The sequence below is a fragment of the Sorex araneus genome, chromosome 2 (assembly GCF_027595985.1).
Source record: "Sorex araneus isolate mSorAra2 chromosome 2, mSorAra2.pri, whole genome shotgun sequence".
Classification (NCBI taxonomy): Eukaryota; Metazoa; Chordata; class Mammalia; order Eulipotyphla; family Soricidae; genus Sorex; species Sorex araneus.
Genome location: NC_073303.1, coordinates 134,407,061 through 134,422,448, shown reverse-complemented (window position 1 = coordinate 134,422,448; position 15,388 = coordinate 134,407,061). Strand labels below are relative to the sequence as shown.

At 44.3% G+C, this 15,388-nt stretch overlaps 1 protein-coding gene across 23 annotated transcripts in view; it reads left to right on the top strand.

Moving 5' to 3' along the window:
* The window catches only part of KALRN (kalirin RhoGEF kinase), an 809,955-nt gene that overhangs the window by 690,638 nt on the left and 103,929 nt on the right, over window positions 1-15,388 (top strand). For 16 of the 23 annotated variants that reach the window (XM_055128078.1, XM_055128085.1, XM_055128079.1 and 13 more), the window contains 3 exons: window positions 11,069-11,352; window positions 12,569-12,673; window positions 15,195-15,290. In XM_055128078.1, the coding sequence (XP_054984053.1) occupies window positions 11,069-11,352; window positions 12,569-12,673; window positions 15,195-15,290 (485 nt within the window). The remainder of the gene's footprint in view (window positions 1-11,068; window positions 11,353-12,568; window positions 12,674-15,194; window positions 15,291-15,388) is intronic. The other 7 variants (XM_055128081.1, XM_055128074.1, XM_055128095.1 and 4 more) reach the window with 3 other exon arrangements.

Genomic DNA, 15,388 nt, shown 5'->3' with positions numbered 1-15,388 from the left:
TCAAAATAAAAAGTTGTAAAGAAATTATCCCAATGAGTGCTTTAATAAAAATTTAAGAGTTTTTTAAGAGAAAAGAAATTATGTTAGTGGGGCCTTGCTAGTCAGTCTGGGCCCAGGAAGGCCAGGCAGTGGGGTTTCCTGGCCACAGGGCACCTGAGCACTGGACCTTTGCCTGGGCCCTAGGAAGTTAGAGATGAGAACAGGATCGCTGTCTTGCGTAAAGAATCCTAAATGAAATAAGAAGGAGGCGTCATGCTTGGTTGGGGGCCCAGACAGAACTCTTTGTGGCTTTTTCCCAAGACAGGCGCAGGCACTTGGCAGAAACAGCCGGTTAAGACTGGAGGGTCTCAAACTTCATCAGTTCAGAAGACCTTACTCCTGAAAACCTTTGTTCCTACTCCATACACACAAAAGGCAGCTCCACAAAAAGGGATACTGAAAACAAATGACTGAGACCACCAGAAACCACTTGGTTTTTTTTCCATATACATAGTTTTTCTCCTCTTTCTTCCTCCCGTGGGTTCCCTAGGAGAATTTCCATTGGCACCTCTTCAGTTAAGTAGTGCTAATTACAGTCTTAAACTTTCCAGAGTCACCCCGCTGAACTCCTCCCCTCTGTGATTAAGGCTGGCATGGTTACCTTCAGTTAAGGTTACTCCTAAAGGACACATTCTAAGTTTAATCCGGGTCACTCTTCCTACAGGCTTCTGGGTAGACTCTGAAGTAAGAGCACATAAGCCGAAAATAACCAGCCTGTAGCTTACTCCTCCTTAGGCGTTCAAAAGGGATTCTGGGTTGAAGTAGCAGTCCGGCTGACAGAACACCACCCTCAAGACTCCAATTCACCCTCTGTTTCAGACCAAGGTGGGCTCTTGGCCAAGACCAGTGCCAGTCATATTGCTCTGTATATAACCGTGCACATGGTACACAAAACATTCTGAGAGAGCCGCAGAGCTCACTCCACAGGCAGAGCACACAGGAGCTGTACGTGGTCTCCCAAGCACTGCCAGCAGTCGCCCCTAAGCACAGACCCAGGAGTAGCCTCCATGTACCACTTTGTGTGGCCCAATTAACAAATAAAGGGGAAAAAAGACCTTCTGAGAAGGCTTACAGCAAACAGACTGGTAACTTGGTGTCACTGATCCTCATTGACTGAGCAATACTTAGAGCATCCTTCTGTGTGGGGGAAGCCAAGTGGAAGCTCTCAAGCACTACTCAAGGGACTACTCCCAGGGACACTCTACCAATGGGATCCTAAAGTAAAGTTTAATGCTCAGGCCAGGCAATGCAACTCTGCCTCTGCTTTAGGTGCTGGGGACCGCTGGAGCTACCTATCCCCATCCCCCAGCAGTGTTAGGTGAGAACATATTAAGTACAGAAAACACTAGCTATCTCAGTTGCTGAACTTGAGAGACACGAGTCTCACCAACATTTACTTCTTTGAGGTCTCTAAGGTGTAAAAGCACTCAAATGCCAATGATTTATCTTCCTTTGTCCTTAGCTATTCATCACCAGTCATAGAATAAATTCCTTGCTGATTAAAGACTTTGTGTTGGAGATACATAGATGGAAGACATCTCTTCCTCAAGGACTTTCTTTGTAGTTAGGGAGGACTTCCTTTGTAGTTAGGGAGGCAATATACTTAAAGAAGCATCTATCAATGCCAACAAATTGTATAAGAGGTACTCTCAGGGAAATATGAGAATGTGCTGGACTTAGTCATCTAAGAAGTCCTAGGCAAACTGTATACAAGCAGAGAGGTTAAATAGTACCATCACCAATGACAAATATCAGTGTCATTGATTGGTACACTCAACTGAAAATTTAGACTGAAGTTTGGGGTTTATATTGAAGAGTGGTTTTCAAACTTTAGCATAATGAAAATTGCTTGTTAAGATACAGAGTGCTGGGCAGTGCCCGTAATGTCTGGCCCAGTAGCTCTGGAGTGCGCCTAAAGAGCTCGTCTTTCAAACAGACTCCCAGGTGACATTAACGTTGATGGCCTGGGGATCACAGTTGAAGAGAAGGGGAGGGGAGGGAAAGGGAGGGGAGGGAAGGGGAGGGGAGGGGAGGGGAGGGGAGGGGAGGGGAGGGGAGGGGAGGGGAGGAGAGGAGAGGAGAGGAGAGGAGAGGAGAGGAGAGGAGAGGAGAGGAGAGGAGAGGAGAGGAGAGGAGAGGAGAGGAGAGGAGAGGAGAGGAAGGATAGAAGACCCTACAGCTGGAAGCTCAGGCATAACTACAGACTAGCTGAAAGGAGCAGACTGGCATTTACTTTGAAGGCCAAGGAGAAGCTTGTGTGTGGATACCTCCCAGACCCAGGGACAGTGCTGGGGAGGGCTGCAGGTGGAGAGCCAGGTAGGAGGTGCCCCAATTTGGGACTTGACCACTGCTGTCTGTGGCCCTCCTTGTGCTCATGGGGTCTTTGTCAGGGACCTCAGTTCCTGCTTAACCCCTGGAATTGTGAGCCCTATCTCAAAGGCAGTTGTGATGTAAATTAAAATAGGGCCTCTTCTGTTGGTTATGTTTTAATCGTATTTATTTATTTAATTGAATCACCGGTGAGATATTTACAAAGCTTTCATGATTGATTTTCAGTCACACAATGATCAAACACCCATCCCTCCATCAGTGCACATTTTCCACCACCAATGTTCCTAGTATCCCTCTCACCACCCCCACCCTATCCCACCCTCTGCCTCTATTGCAGGCGCCTTCCTTCTTACTCTCTCTCTACTTTGGGTATCTTGGTTTGCAATACAGATACTGAGAGGCCATTATGTTTGGTCCTTAGTCTACTTTCAGCACACATCTCCCATCCTGAGCGATCTCTCCAACCATCATTGACTTAGTGATCCCTTCTCCATCCCAACTGCCTTTTCCCCCAGCATGTGAGGCAGGCTTCTAAACCATGGAGTTTGGAAGCCTTTGTGTCTACTGTCCTTGTTTAACCTCTTTTAATAGAGAGCTTTATTCCTCAGTTTGTAGAGGGAATAACATTTCTCTAAGAGTCTGTGGGAAAGTTTGAGATAAGAAGACATGTATAAATGGAAATAATAGCTAGAGATTTACTCATAGAAAAACTGCAGAGCTGCATTCACTGATTTTGCCTGATCTACTGTGTAATTCTGGTAATTCTCCTCAGTAATATAAAGATAGTGATTGTAGAGGAAAGAGGTCATTTTAGTCCCTCATTTCCCTTAATAGGAAGGGCGTGAATTAAATGAGTCTGTGACAGTGTCATAGCAATGTTGTGTGTTGGTAATGTACATCATTTGAGAAGTGCGCATGAAAAAGGGGATTGTTTTGGTGTGCTGAGATCTTTGGAAGTCTCCTCTCTCTTTCTAGTTTAAAGGAAAGATCACACGGGAGAAATTGAGGCCAAAGATAATAAAAGGCAGAAGTTAGAAATTCAGTCTCCCACCCCCTTTTAAATTTATTTATTTATTGTTTTTTGGTTTGGGGGTTACACCTGGTAATGTCCAAAGGTTACTTCTGACTCTGCACTCAGGAATTACTCCTGGCAGTGCTCAGGTAAGCATCTGGGATGATGGGGATTTAACCGGGTTGGTTGCATGTGAAGCAAGAGCCCTGCCACTTTACTATCTCTCCAGCCCCTATTTTGTGTGTTTTAGGAATGCCATGTTACACATCTTAGGTCCCATCTAAATGCTAATGCCCTTCCTCTAGATTCCTCTGGATGTTTTCACCCCAATCTTCATCTCTCTTTGGTAACTTCGGCTCTGTGGCCAGTCTAAGGGTCTGTTTTCACTGGATGTTGTCTGTTGCCTTGCTTTGTTTCTTTACAGACCATTTATGACTAAAATTATACAGAATCTCTTTCCTTCTGACTTTTTACTTTGCATGCCCCCCTTCATCCCACTCCTATCGTTGCAAAATGCAAGGCTTCATCATTTATCATGGATGAGTAGTATCCTATTATGTTATAAAGACAACCCCTTTCCTCCAGTTAACTGATGTTGGGCACTTGGGTTTTTCCAAATCTCGGCGATTGTAAATAATGCTTCAATAAGTAGACTTTTATATCTTTTCAAATTTGTGTATGAAGCTTTATCTGCTCAGCCCTGCATTCAGTGGCATATTAGCAGAAGATGGAGCAGAAAGCAAGGAGGGAACAGCGGGTTGAAATGTCCAGTAGTAACTGAGAGATCTGGGCTGAATGAAAACAGAATTCTAAAGAGTTTATCTAGATAAAAGCCAGAGATTTTGACTTCTCACTCCATGGACATTGGTTTGTCCATTTGAGAAGATTCTGATATTAACAGCTAAAATTACAATGGACTCTGCAGATGAAAAAGATTCCTGTCCATTGTGGCAGCCATTGCTTATGGCTCATTCTACCCCTGTAAGTATAGCAGTCAGGAAAAGAGAAAATGACTAGACATAATATAATGCAAATTGTTAAGACTCAGGGAATTTTTGGTTGTCCTTTTTTAAACTTGTTTTTGTTTTTCTGTTTCTGTTGGACTTAACGTTGTCTGGACAGGGTCTCATACTCTATCACTGAGCTCCATCTATCACCCCAAAGTCCTCCATCTTGTATTTGTGGCTTAATAGGGAGATTAAGACATAGACAGACAAGCCATCAAGATTTAAATGCAGGGGCCAGAGTCATCAGGGCCTTTGCCCTTGCACAAGATCGACTCAGTTTTAATCCCAGACATCCCATATGGTTCCCTGAGCCCACCACAAGTGATCTCTGAGAGAAGAGCCAGGACGAAGTCCTGTGTACTACCAGTAGTAGTAGATTTAGGTGTAAAAATATTACGATGCAAAATCATATTTAAAAGTACATAAACCTGAGTAAAGTGGTAAAGGAAACAATGGTAGGCTTGCAAATGACTCATTGGAGAAGAGATTCCTGAACTAAATATTAATTATCTGGCATAATGAGCAGGAAACAGGCTTTGCTATGCATGTGAAACTTGTGTGTGACTAAGAGATGTGAGAAGGATTGAGGCGGGACGTTTGGACTAAAGGTGACCTAGGGATGGGTAGAGGAGGGTCGTGGGCACTTCAGTGGCAGTAACTTTGTATATCAATTTAACAAATTTAAACATGATTGTTAACCTGTTACCTAAACTATGATTTTAAAAAACTTAATTAAAAAAGAGATGAGACAAGAAATATCCTGAGTCAAGAGGTAGTCTAAATTTGCCAAGTGTAGTCTAAACTTGTGGTCAGAGCAACTTCAAGGACAATTTACTTCCTAGCATTAAGAAACAATTATTGATGCACACCTCCCCCATGTCATATTTCTGTCACCATAGCAGTGTCCTTCATTCCAAGCACCAAGTGGCTCAGGCACCAAGATGACTAGCCAAATGGTTGCTGGGAGCCAGCCATGCCAGCCACTCGCTGTTCATAACCTAAGCTGAAGAGGCCACCCTAGGAGCTTGGCTCTTCTCAATTTGCCACAAAAAATCTGCCAGAGCCACTGTCTTCTACTGCAAGGATATTGTCGTACTATCAGTTGTGTGCTCTTTACATCTATAAACAAGTGTATTTATGGATTTGGTACCCACAGAATCTACTTGGTCTCATTATATACCTATTTCTAGATGTGTTATATTTCTGGGCAAAAATAATATACAGATGATACTTCCATAATTTTTAGATTAAATTATTTCTAGAAAATTAAAACAGGAACATTTGGGGATATAATTATGCAGATAGACATATATGGCTTTATATAGCTCAAAAGTTACAGATAGCAATAAAGATGAACTTAATAATTATTTCTATATCATAGGAATCAAAGTGGAGGACCAAAGGGTCAAAGGACTCTTCTATAAATACCTAGTGGAAAGTAGATTTCTTCTGGCAACATTTGGAACCCCGGTTCTCAATAGAGTATTATGGTGGAGATGTTTATTAACCGTTCACTAGATAGATAAAACGAGTGTGATTAATATAGAACAAATAGACCTGTAGTAATATAGAACAAATAGACCTGTAGTTTTTAGTAATTGTATAACAGGTAGTCTAAATGTTTACATGCCATTAGGGTGTGATCGAAACTGTCAGTGAACTCCAGAAGAATGCATTGAGGTGTTTTTCATCCTTTAGTTGAGAATCCTCAGGCCAGTGGCGGCCCAGCCTCATCTGCCTCTGGGCATCTCAGAGTCCCCTGAGACCTCCACCTGTACCTACAGATCTACTCTCTGTAGACCCAGCCTCGCTCTTTCAGTGACACAGTCCTAGCCTTTGAGGGATACTAAACATATAAGCCCAAGAGAACTGTCTTCTTTTTGTCTAGGCTGTATTGCCTCTTTATACATTCAGCTCTTTAGGGGGCCAGAGAAGCCTAATTTGGGGAGGCCACACCTCTCTATGTTTAGGGGTTACTACTAGTTATGCACTCAAGAACTACTCCTGATATTGCTTGGAGGACCAATTGGGATGTCAGGGACAGAATCCAGGTCGGCCACATGCAAGGCAAATGCCTTACCCACTGTACTGTCGCCTCTGGCCACTGGAAATTTTTTAAAAATATCTTTCCCAGAGGAAGTTTGCAGTATTTTCTCATGTGTTCAAACAGATCTATACGGGGTTGCTTATAATGATGACTATGTGTGTGTGTATATACATATATACATATATATCATACACATACAACACACACAAACACACACACATATGTAATAACCTAAACAACTCTCATTAGGAAAATGTACTATAAACTTTATGATATACCTAAGAAAGATTATTCAACAATTGAAATGAATTAACCTTATCTACTTGTAGGAACATGAATGATAAACCTCAAAAAGTCTTTGAATAAATGAGTAAGTTACAAATGATATCTACTTGATAACTGTACAAAACTTTAAACTCAAAATATTGTATTTATCTGCCAAGTAAATGGCTGCCCAAGGCTTGGAAGGATGCACAGGAATTTGGAAGAGCCTTCATTCTTGAATGGGAACCTGGAGACAAAATTCCAACTGGGGAAATAGAAAAAAACCTTCAAGAAAGCCTGAATCTTTATTTAAAAGCTTGAAGCAAATATGACAGAAATATTTATATTTCTTAGACCTAATTCGTGTAACATCTACATGGATATTTTTTTTTCTGTATTATTCTGTATCACTGTCACCGTCATCCCATTGTTCATCGATTTACTCGAGTGGGCACCAGTAATGTCTCTATCCCTCCCAGCCGTGAGATTTTAGCAGTCTCTCCTTAGTCATCTTTCCCAACAATTGGAGGCTCTTTCAGGGAATTTTAATAATAATTCCTCCCATTATTCTGTATCTTAAAATTATTTCCAGACTGGTGAGATAGTATGCAGAAAGGGTACTTGCCCTTTAAGCAGCCAACCTGGGTTCAATCTCCTGTACCACAAATGGACCCCTGAGCTCTTCCAGGAGTGACTCCTGAGCACAGAGTCAAGAGTAAGCCTTGAGCATTGCTGGGTATAGTCCAAAACCAAAATATTTCATCACAAAATTAGTATGTGTGTGTGTGTGTGTGTGTGTGTGTGAGAGAGAGAGAGAGAGAGAGAGAGAGAGAGAGAGAGAGAGAGCGCAAGTTGTATACACCAGAGCCTTTGGGAAACTTCAACATAACGTAGGAAGAAACCCATTTGTCTTCTCAGTAATATACAACCCAGTACGAGGTGTAAGGATAATTTCTCTGCCTTGGGACTGAACAGAAAACATTGGCTTGGGGCCTGGGAGCAAGTAGAAATGTCCAGATTCTAATCCCACTCAAGACATGAATTCTCCCCCCCACCCCGCCATTTAAATACCCATTGCTTTCCCTGTAAAACTAGTACTTCTGAGTCTGTCTCCAGAATTAAAACTTTATAACAGATTTTATATAAATGCAAATATAAAATATTAAATAAATAGTCCTTGGGAGGAAAGGGGGATTTGAGCAAAATCCAGCAATGCTCAGGGTTCACTCCTAGCTTTGAACTGGGGGGGTCACATCTGGCAGTGCCAGGGATTAACCAGAGTCAGAGGTGCAAAGAAAGCACCTTAACTTTTATACTATCTCCCTGGCCCAAGAGGTGCTTCTTTTTACAGTTTTATAGAGACTAAATTAATTAATACATGGAATGAACACACATTAAAAATAAGATGAATATGTGTTTAACTGCCAGTTATTATCTATTAGTATTGCTTTTCTGACTTTTAGAAATCATAGATCTACCTTAACTCTGAAATATTTGATGAGATAACAGTATCATTATTGTCATTTATACAATAGTCACTTAACTGTTAATGCCTAGAAAGATAGGAACATTAATTCTCAAACAACTCATTGCACCTTCTTAAAATTAGATAAGCATAATATATCAGCTGTTTTTTGCAAGTCCTCAGTTTTTAACTAAATGATTCAACATTCTTTTATAACCATGTATTCATGTAGTCCTGTCTCTGCCCTAACTAAATGATGCATTCCAACTCTTAATTGATCTTTTCTGTGGGCTGTGGTTGAATGGCCCTCATCGTTTTCAAAAAATCAACTTAAAACAACAAAATTGAGAATACTCTTGATTTTCAATTTGTGCTTTGCAATTCATACTCTAAACAGAATGCCCCAAAGCAGAGCCAGGTGGCAGTAGGAGGAGAGGACTAGTTACTCAAGTTTCACTTTGTTTGAATCTCAAAGCTACGATTATCAAGGAACAGAGGACCTGGACAGTCTCTCCAGTCACTCTCCAGTGTCTGTCCAGCCACCAACTGTGGTCTAGTGACTCAAGAAACAAGAGGCCTATAGCTGGTCCTCTGGTCCTACTAACACTGTGTGATGATGAATCTAAGTTTTGAAGACTTGTGTTTAACAGTCCTGTGCCATCACAGGGGCCTGGTGAATGAAAGTTTCTGCAGTTTATCAGCAGGAAGATAAAAGGTCCTGGTTCCATGAGCAGCACAGAGGAGATATTCATCTTAACCCAAGTTTCTGAGTTTGACCCATACCAAATAATTCAGAAATAAAATCAACATACTCAAGACCAAAGCCACTAAGGAATTTTCTAAGATAAGATTGTAACTTGTTCTTAAAGATTTGCCAACCACATCAGTTGATCCTCACATATTGTGAGTAGAATAAGCCTTTTCATAACCAGGGAGCTCAATTTTGGACCTTGACTTGTGTGCTTTCTAGAAGCAGATAGCCTGCTGTTGTTTCCAAAGGATTCGCAGAACTAAGAAGTGGCTAAGAAATTTGCTGCTGGGCCAAGAGCCTTAGTTTAGTGCCCTTGAGATGGATCAACCAGCTGTAGAAACCAAGGCAGCTCTGCTGGCAAAAACAAGCATTCCCATAATTTAGGGCTTTGTTTCTTCTCTGTTGGCGTGTCTAGTCCAGAGCCCCTCCATGACCATATGAGACCTTGTACTAGGAGGAAAATACTATATAAAAAGGTGATTCAGTCTTTGAGACAATAAAGGTGTAAAAAGTCCCTGCAATCATTTGTTTAAATACCTACTCATGTATTTGGTTTAATTATCAGCCTGGGAGATACTGCAGGTGCTAGAGCATGTGCCCAGGAACAAAAATCAGGACCATATACTTGAGGTGTGGCCCAGGTACCCCTGAGCCTGCTCCCCTCCCTTCCTCTATCTGGGCACACACACACACCTAGCACCAGGAGACCTGGCCCAGACCCAAGTGTCCCTGGAAATGGTTCCTATAAAAGAATTAAATAAAAATCAGTGTGCCATGGTGGCACACAACACACAATGATGAAAGTCATTGGCATAGTGGTGGCAGGGGACCAGGGTAAGCTAGTCAGATAGACTCACAAGACCATCTTGGAGGTTTGTTTTGTTTTGTTGTGGTTTGGTCCACACCAGTTGGTGCTCAGGGCTTACTCCTGGCTCTGCACTCAAGGATCACTCCTGGCAGGCTTGGGGGACCTTATGGGTGTCAAGGATCAAACCAGGGTCAGCTGAATGCAAAGAATTCGCTTTGCTGTTGCTCCAGCCGTAAGGCAATTTGTGAATGAGAGAAGCTCAGAGGCTCTCTCTGGCCCAAACTCTAACAGTATCACTTCTTGCTCTGGGAAGTTTGTGCCTCTGAGTTCCTTTGCAGGCTCGTGTGTGACTCCCTGGGTTCCTGTCCCTCCCAGGCTGCATAGAGTCATCACCACATTAGCTCAGACAAACCCTTTGTATCCTGTCATTTCCTCAAGTTTCTCACAGTAAAGTTCCTACTCATTTTGTTTATTATTAAACACTCTCATTAATCTTTTTGTTTGTTTTGTTTTGGTGCCATACCCAGTGGTGCTCAGGGCTTATTTCTGGCTCTGCACTCAGGGATTACTCCTAGCAGGGGTTCCAGGGACCTTCTGGGGTCCTAGGGATTGATCGAGCTCATGTCGGACACTTGTATGGCAAGCACCCTGCCTGCTTTACTACTTTGATGGCCCCATCATTTATCTCTCTGTACAGCATCTCCCTTAACCTTTATTTCAGTCCTTCTACCTCTGTGCTCTCGTTCCTGCTGAGTTCCCCCTTATCCTCCTCTCCCCCTTCCTCAGCTCAGATACCTCTCCTCCACTAAATGCTTTTAGGGAGGTCTGCCTGCCCCTCTGAGCTTCTCCTGCTTCTTGCCCAGCCCTCACCAGATTACCTTTGGCAATCAATCACGTTCTAGTTGGTGATTTATTTTTAGATGCTTCTCCTTTCTCTGTAACTGTCTCCTCACACATCTCTGTGTAGGTGTGAGCGCGAGCTACAGAAGAGGCCTATGCAAATAAAACCTAGATCTGAACAAAACTTTAGAATATGCCAACAGATGCTTCGTGCTACTGTAATTTGTTTGTAGTTCTTACTTCTGGTGTTGACTTCCCTCCCTAAAGGCGGGGTCTTTGTCTTCTGCCCTCTGCTGTAGTGACCTCCCCTGCAATGGTGCCTTTCTTTCCTGAGAAAAGCTGAGTGCCAGCTGTGAGTGCTGCTCTTGCGAGGGGTCACTGGCCCAGGGTTTGCTGCCAGTCTTGAATTCTGCTCTATGTCTTAACTACCGGGCATGGTGGTGTCTTGCTCCTGGACTGGCAACCTGCCTTTATTACTTCTGTTTTTCCTTGTTTTTTCCTCAGATGCATATTCCCATTCCTCGAGTGAAAATGGAGGCAAGTCTGAGTCAGTGGCCAACCTGCAGGCTCAGTCCTCCCTGAACTCCATTCACAGCTCTCCCGGGCCCAAGCGTTCCACCAACACCCTGAAGAAATGGCTGACGAGTCCCGTGCGCCGCCTCAACAGTGGGAAAGCGGATGGAAACATCAAGAAGCAGAAGAAAGTACGGGATGGCAGGAAGAGCTTCGACCTGGGATCCCCCAAACCTGGGGATGAAACCACCCCCCAGGGAGACAGCGCTGATGAGGTACTCACCCTCCATGGAGAACACAATCCCTCCTGGGCCTGCCGACCCAAGGGCCAGCTCCAGCTCCCAGTCCTTGATCTTCTTGGGGTTCAGTGGTCTGAGTTCTTTGTACTTGGCAGGTATTTTTTGTGAGCATTCCAGGGAATGGTAGCCTTTAGAATATCCTAGAATCTAACACAATTCTGCCGGATTGGAGATGGGAGCCTGGCTTGATGGGAGTGAGTTGGTGAGGTGACTTTGGACTTTGTAAAAACCCATCATAAAGAGGATAGAAAGATGGAGATCCTTTGACTTGGAAAGCAGAATGCTGTGTGGAGACATTTTTGCTCTTTGCATGTATTCCATGCATTGTCATATGTTAAAGGAAGCAGAAAAATTCAGATTGCTCTAGCAAGAGTTATGATTAACAGGTGTGGGTAGATAGTAGGGTGAATTTTGATTTAACATATTGATGCTGGCACTGCAATTTGCGTTAATAAAACCATGTCCAAATATGAGCCACTGTTGTTATGTGCTAACATCAGTGTGTTAGGAGGAACTTGGTGTGGGCTCACCCCATGATGAAATGAGTTGTTATCAGAATAGATCGGCACGGGGGCTGGCTTTAAACAACTGTCTGACTTTACATTATGGTGAGATTTTGGTGTTAGCCAAGAAACCAGACTGGACAACCTCTAAAAGTTCCTTCTGAAGCTGAGACTCTGTCTTCCAAATATGGTACTTTTGTTTAGTCTGGGAAATGAAATAGATCGTATCTGGCCAACCTACTCTTGTCACTTATGTGGTTGAGAAACTCTTCCCAATGTGTAACACACTATAATTTTATGCTCACCATCACGTCTGTTCGAAAATAGCTACAGAATGGGACAGTATGCAGGTTGGTTTAGAACTCTGTCTGAAACTTGAGGAGTTAGGCCCTTTGAATTTTCCCTTCCTCTGATTGCATGGCACCCCAAACTGCCAGGAGTGACTCCATTGAGCCAAAATAGTCCCTGAGCACCCCCTGAGCGTGGCCCCCCAACAACAACAAAATTCTAAGTCCTGGGGTTATATATTATTTCAGAAGCAGAGCAAATGCCTTCATGTGTGAGGCCTCGGGTTCAATCCCCAGCACCAGTAAAACAAACAAACAAACAAAAACCCTTAAAGTCATGTAAATCCTAAAGCATTGGCATCTTTATATGAAACAGTGATTAATGATGTTTTTTTGTTCCAGAAGAGCAAGAAAGGTTGGGGTGAAGATGAGCCAGATGAAGAGTCACACACACCTCTCCCTCCACCTATGAAGATCTTCGACAACGACCCCACCCAGGACGAGATGGTAGGTTGAAGGAGCACCATGTCCTAGATGGGATTGCGTTTGTGTGTTGGTGGGGAGTGGCTCTCTCGCTTCTCAAGCCATGGAGGTCCGTGTGGATTGGAGTCCTCCTGGGTTTGACTGGGATGCCCAACAGCAGTGGCCTACAGGTCTGACTTTGCTCTGGGCCTGGGAATGGTGTGTGGATTTCCAGGGCAGGGTTCTGCCCAGTGTCTCAGCCTGCAGTGCAGGGTATTGGCTCTGTCTTTGGAAGTAGCAGATTCTAAGAGGAACTGTTTCTCTCAAAAAGAGAGTGCAAAGCAGTCCGGGTCATGGTTAGTTCATTGTACCTGACTGTATGACCTGGGTTTTCAGTCGATTGTTTTCACTATGCTCAACTCCAAAGTCCAAATCAAGTCAACTTCCTGTCAAGTCTGGTGCTGTGGAAATTCTGCCCACACAGCACAGGGGATAGAGATGCTGCAAAGAAATGAGGCTGTGTTAAAAGTGGGAAAACTGATTTGCCAGGTTGCCCAAGTTCTTCAGAATTCCCCAACTCACCAGCAGGCCAAGGCTCAGTGTGGGTGTCCACCAGCCAGATTGCTCTGGAGCAGACGCATGTCCGATATGTTTGTAGGCACAGAGCGAGGCTTGGGAGCTGTTTTGGCTGCTCCACTCACTTTCTTTATAACTTTCAACTCATTGCATTTTTTATTTTGTTTTCTGTGTTTTGGTTTGGTTTTCTCCTGGCCCATTGAGCCCTAGAGGTCGAAACAATAGTTTTAATTTTTAGTCTTGTGGGTGGTGATGGTGGTTGCATAGCCCCGCTCTGAAGCACTCGGCTTGCAATGGGGCACCTCCTCTAAGGTGGAGCACTAGCATGCATGGCAGAGGCAAATCCCTACCATACTGCCGAGCACGCAATTCCAAGAATACCGTGGCAATGTTTCTGGTGAGATCTCAGGGCTGGGTTTAATTCTCTCTGCTTTGCATTTGGATTCTTAACCTGCAGACATTAGAAACCCCCTATGCGCACACACACACACACACACACACACACTCACAACATACACCCCACCACCACCACCGCCACACACACATCACACACACACACACACACACACACACACACACACACACACCACATGCACACACCCCACATACACACACCGCACACGTTCAGAGGTAGGATGATGACTAAGCTGTAGTTGTGCTCTCTGTGACTCACGATGACGGTGCTACTGTGGCCCCTCCTGAGGTGGTGTCAGTGGCCCTGGACTCTGACTTGGGGAGAGGAATAGCAGGAAGCATGCATGATGCCTATCCTGGAATTCCGGAGGCATAAATGCCTGTGCTTCACCCCAAGATGGGAGTGAGACCCAGCCTGCTGTCTTCCAGATCTCTCCTTGTAATATGAGTTTGTGTGTCTGTGTCTGTTTGTGTGTGTTTGTGTGCCGGGGGTGGGGCGGGAGGGGGGGTGCTCAGCATGCTTCTCCAAATACATGGAGCCACCTTGCATGAAGTAAACTGATACCATGAACCCACTCACTCTGAAACACAGAGTGTGTGAGTGTGTGTGTGTGTGTGTGTGTGTGTGTAGGGGAATGGATATTATAATGCTTCTGAATGATTTTTAACTGAAAATGCAGAAATATTTTCAGACATTTGCCCTCTTGTCATAGCCCAAAGTAGGTGACCGGTAGATACAGTGACCCCTTTTAGATACAGTGACCCCTCTGTCCTGCTGTTTGGTTTCTGTTTTTTGCTTTCTTGGGATATTTGGAGAGGTAAAACTGAACTTTGGGGTTGGAGTGATAGTGCAGCAGATAGGGCGCTTACCTTGATTGCAGTAGACCCAGATTTGATCCCTGACATCCTTTATGGTCCTATGAACCCACCAGGAGTAATTCCTGAGTGCAGAGCCAGGAGTAACCCCTGAGCAATGCTGGGTATGGCCCCCAAACAAAAGCAAACCAAAATAGACCGAAACTTCTGGCAGAGTAGAGTGATGAAAATCATTTTTACAATCATATAAAAGAACTTTAAGTGTCCCCATTGTGTCTGGGTGCACTTGATCCTCCTGCTAGAACCCTGCAGAACAGGGTACCAGTGTGGACATCTTATAAGAACTGTCTGTTTTTAAGGCAGTGGAGCTGGGCTAGGAGGGATTCACTCCATATTGAAGATCCCCCCTCAGTGAAACAAGCATCTCTCTTCTTTAGGCACATTGAAGTAGGGAGCCCCAGCTTTCTTACCTCGGAACAGCGGGGGCAGCCCTTTGGTTACCAACGTCCTCTAGCCATTGTGGTCAGTGGGGGCTGCTGCTGCCTCATGGTCTCCTTAGAACTCAGCTCCTCCCAAGGCCGGCCTCAGTAGCGCTTCCGTGACCCTGCTCTGCTACCCCATGACCCTACCCCCCTTGTCTCCCTCTTTCCTCACTTGCTTCCCTCGCCTGCCTTGAGCTTGCACTTGCAGTTTTGCTTCCTAATCACTCCGCCTTGTTCCTTGCTAACCTGCTTTTCCTTTGCTGCTCGATGTCTTGCAGTCCTCCTCTTTGCTAGCAGCTCGGCAGGCTTCCGCCGAAGTACCTACTGCCGCAGACCTTGTCAGTGCAATAGAACAGTTGGTCAAAAGCAAACTGGTAAGTGGTGAGTGCTGGAGGCAGTTCTGCTTGGGTCTCACATCCGTGCAGCTCCCAGGGGCTGGCCCTGACCTGCCATGTTCCACTTTGTGCCAAAT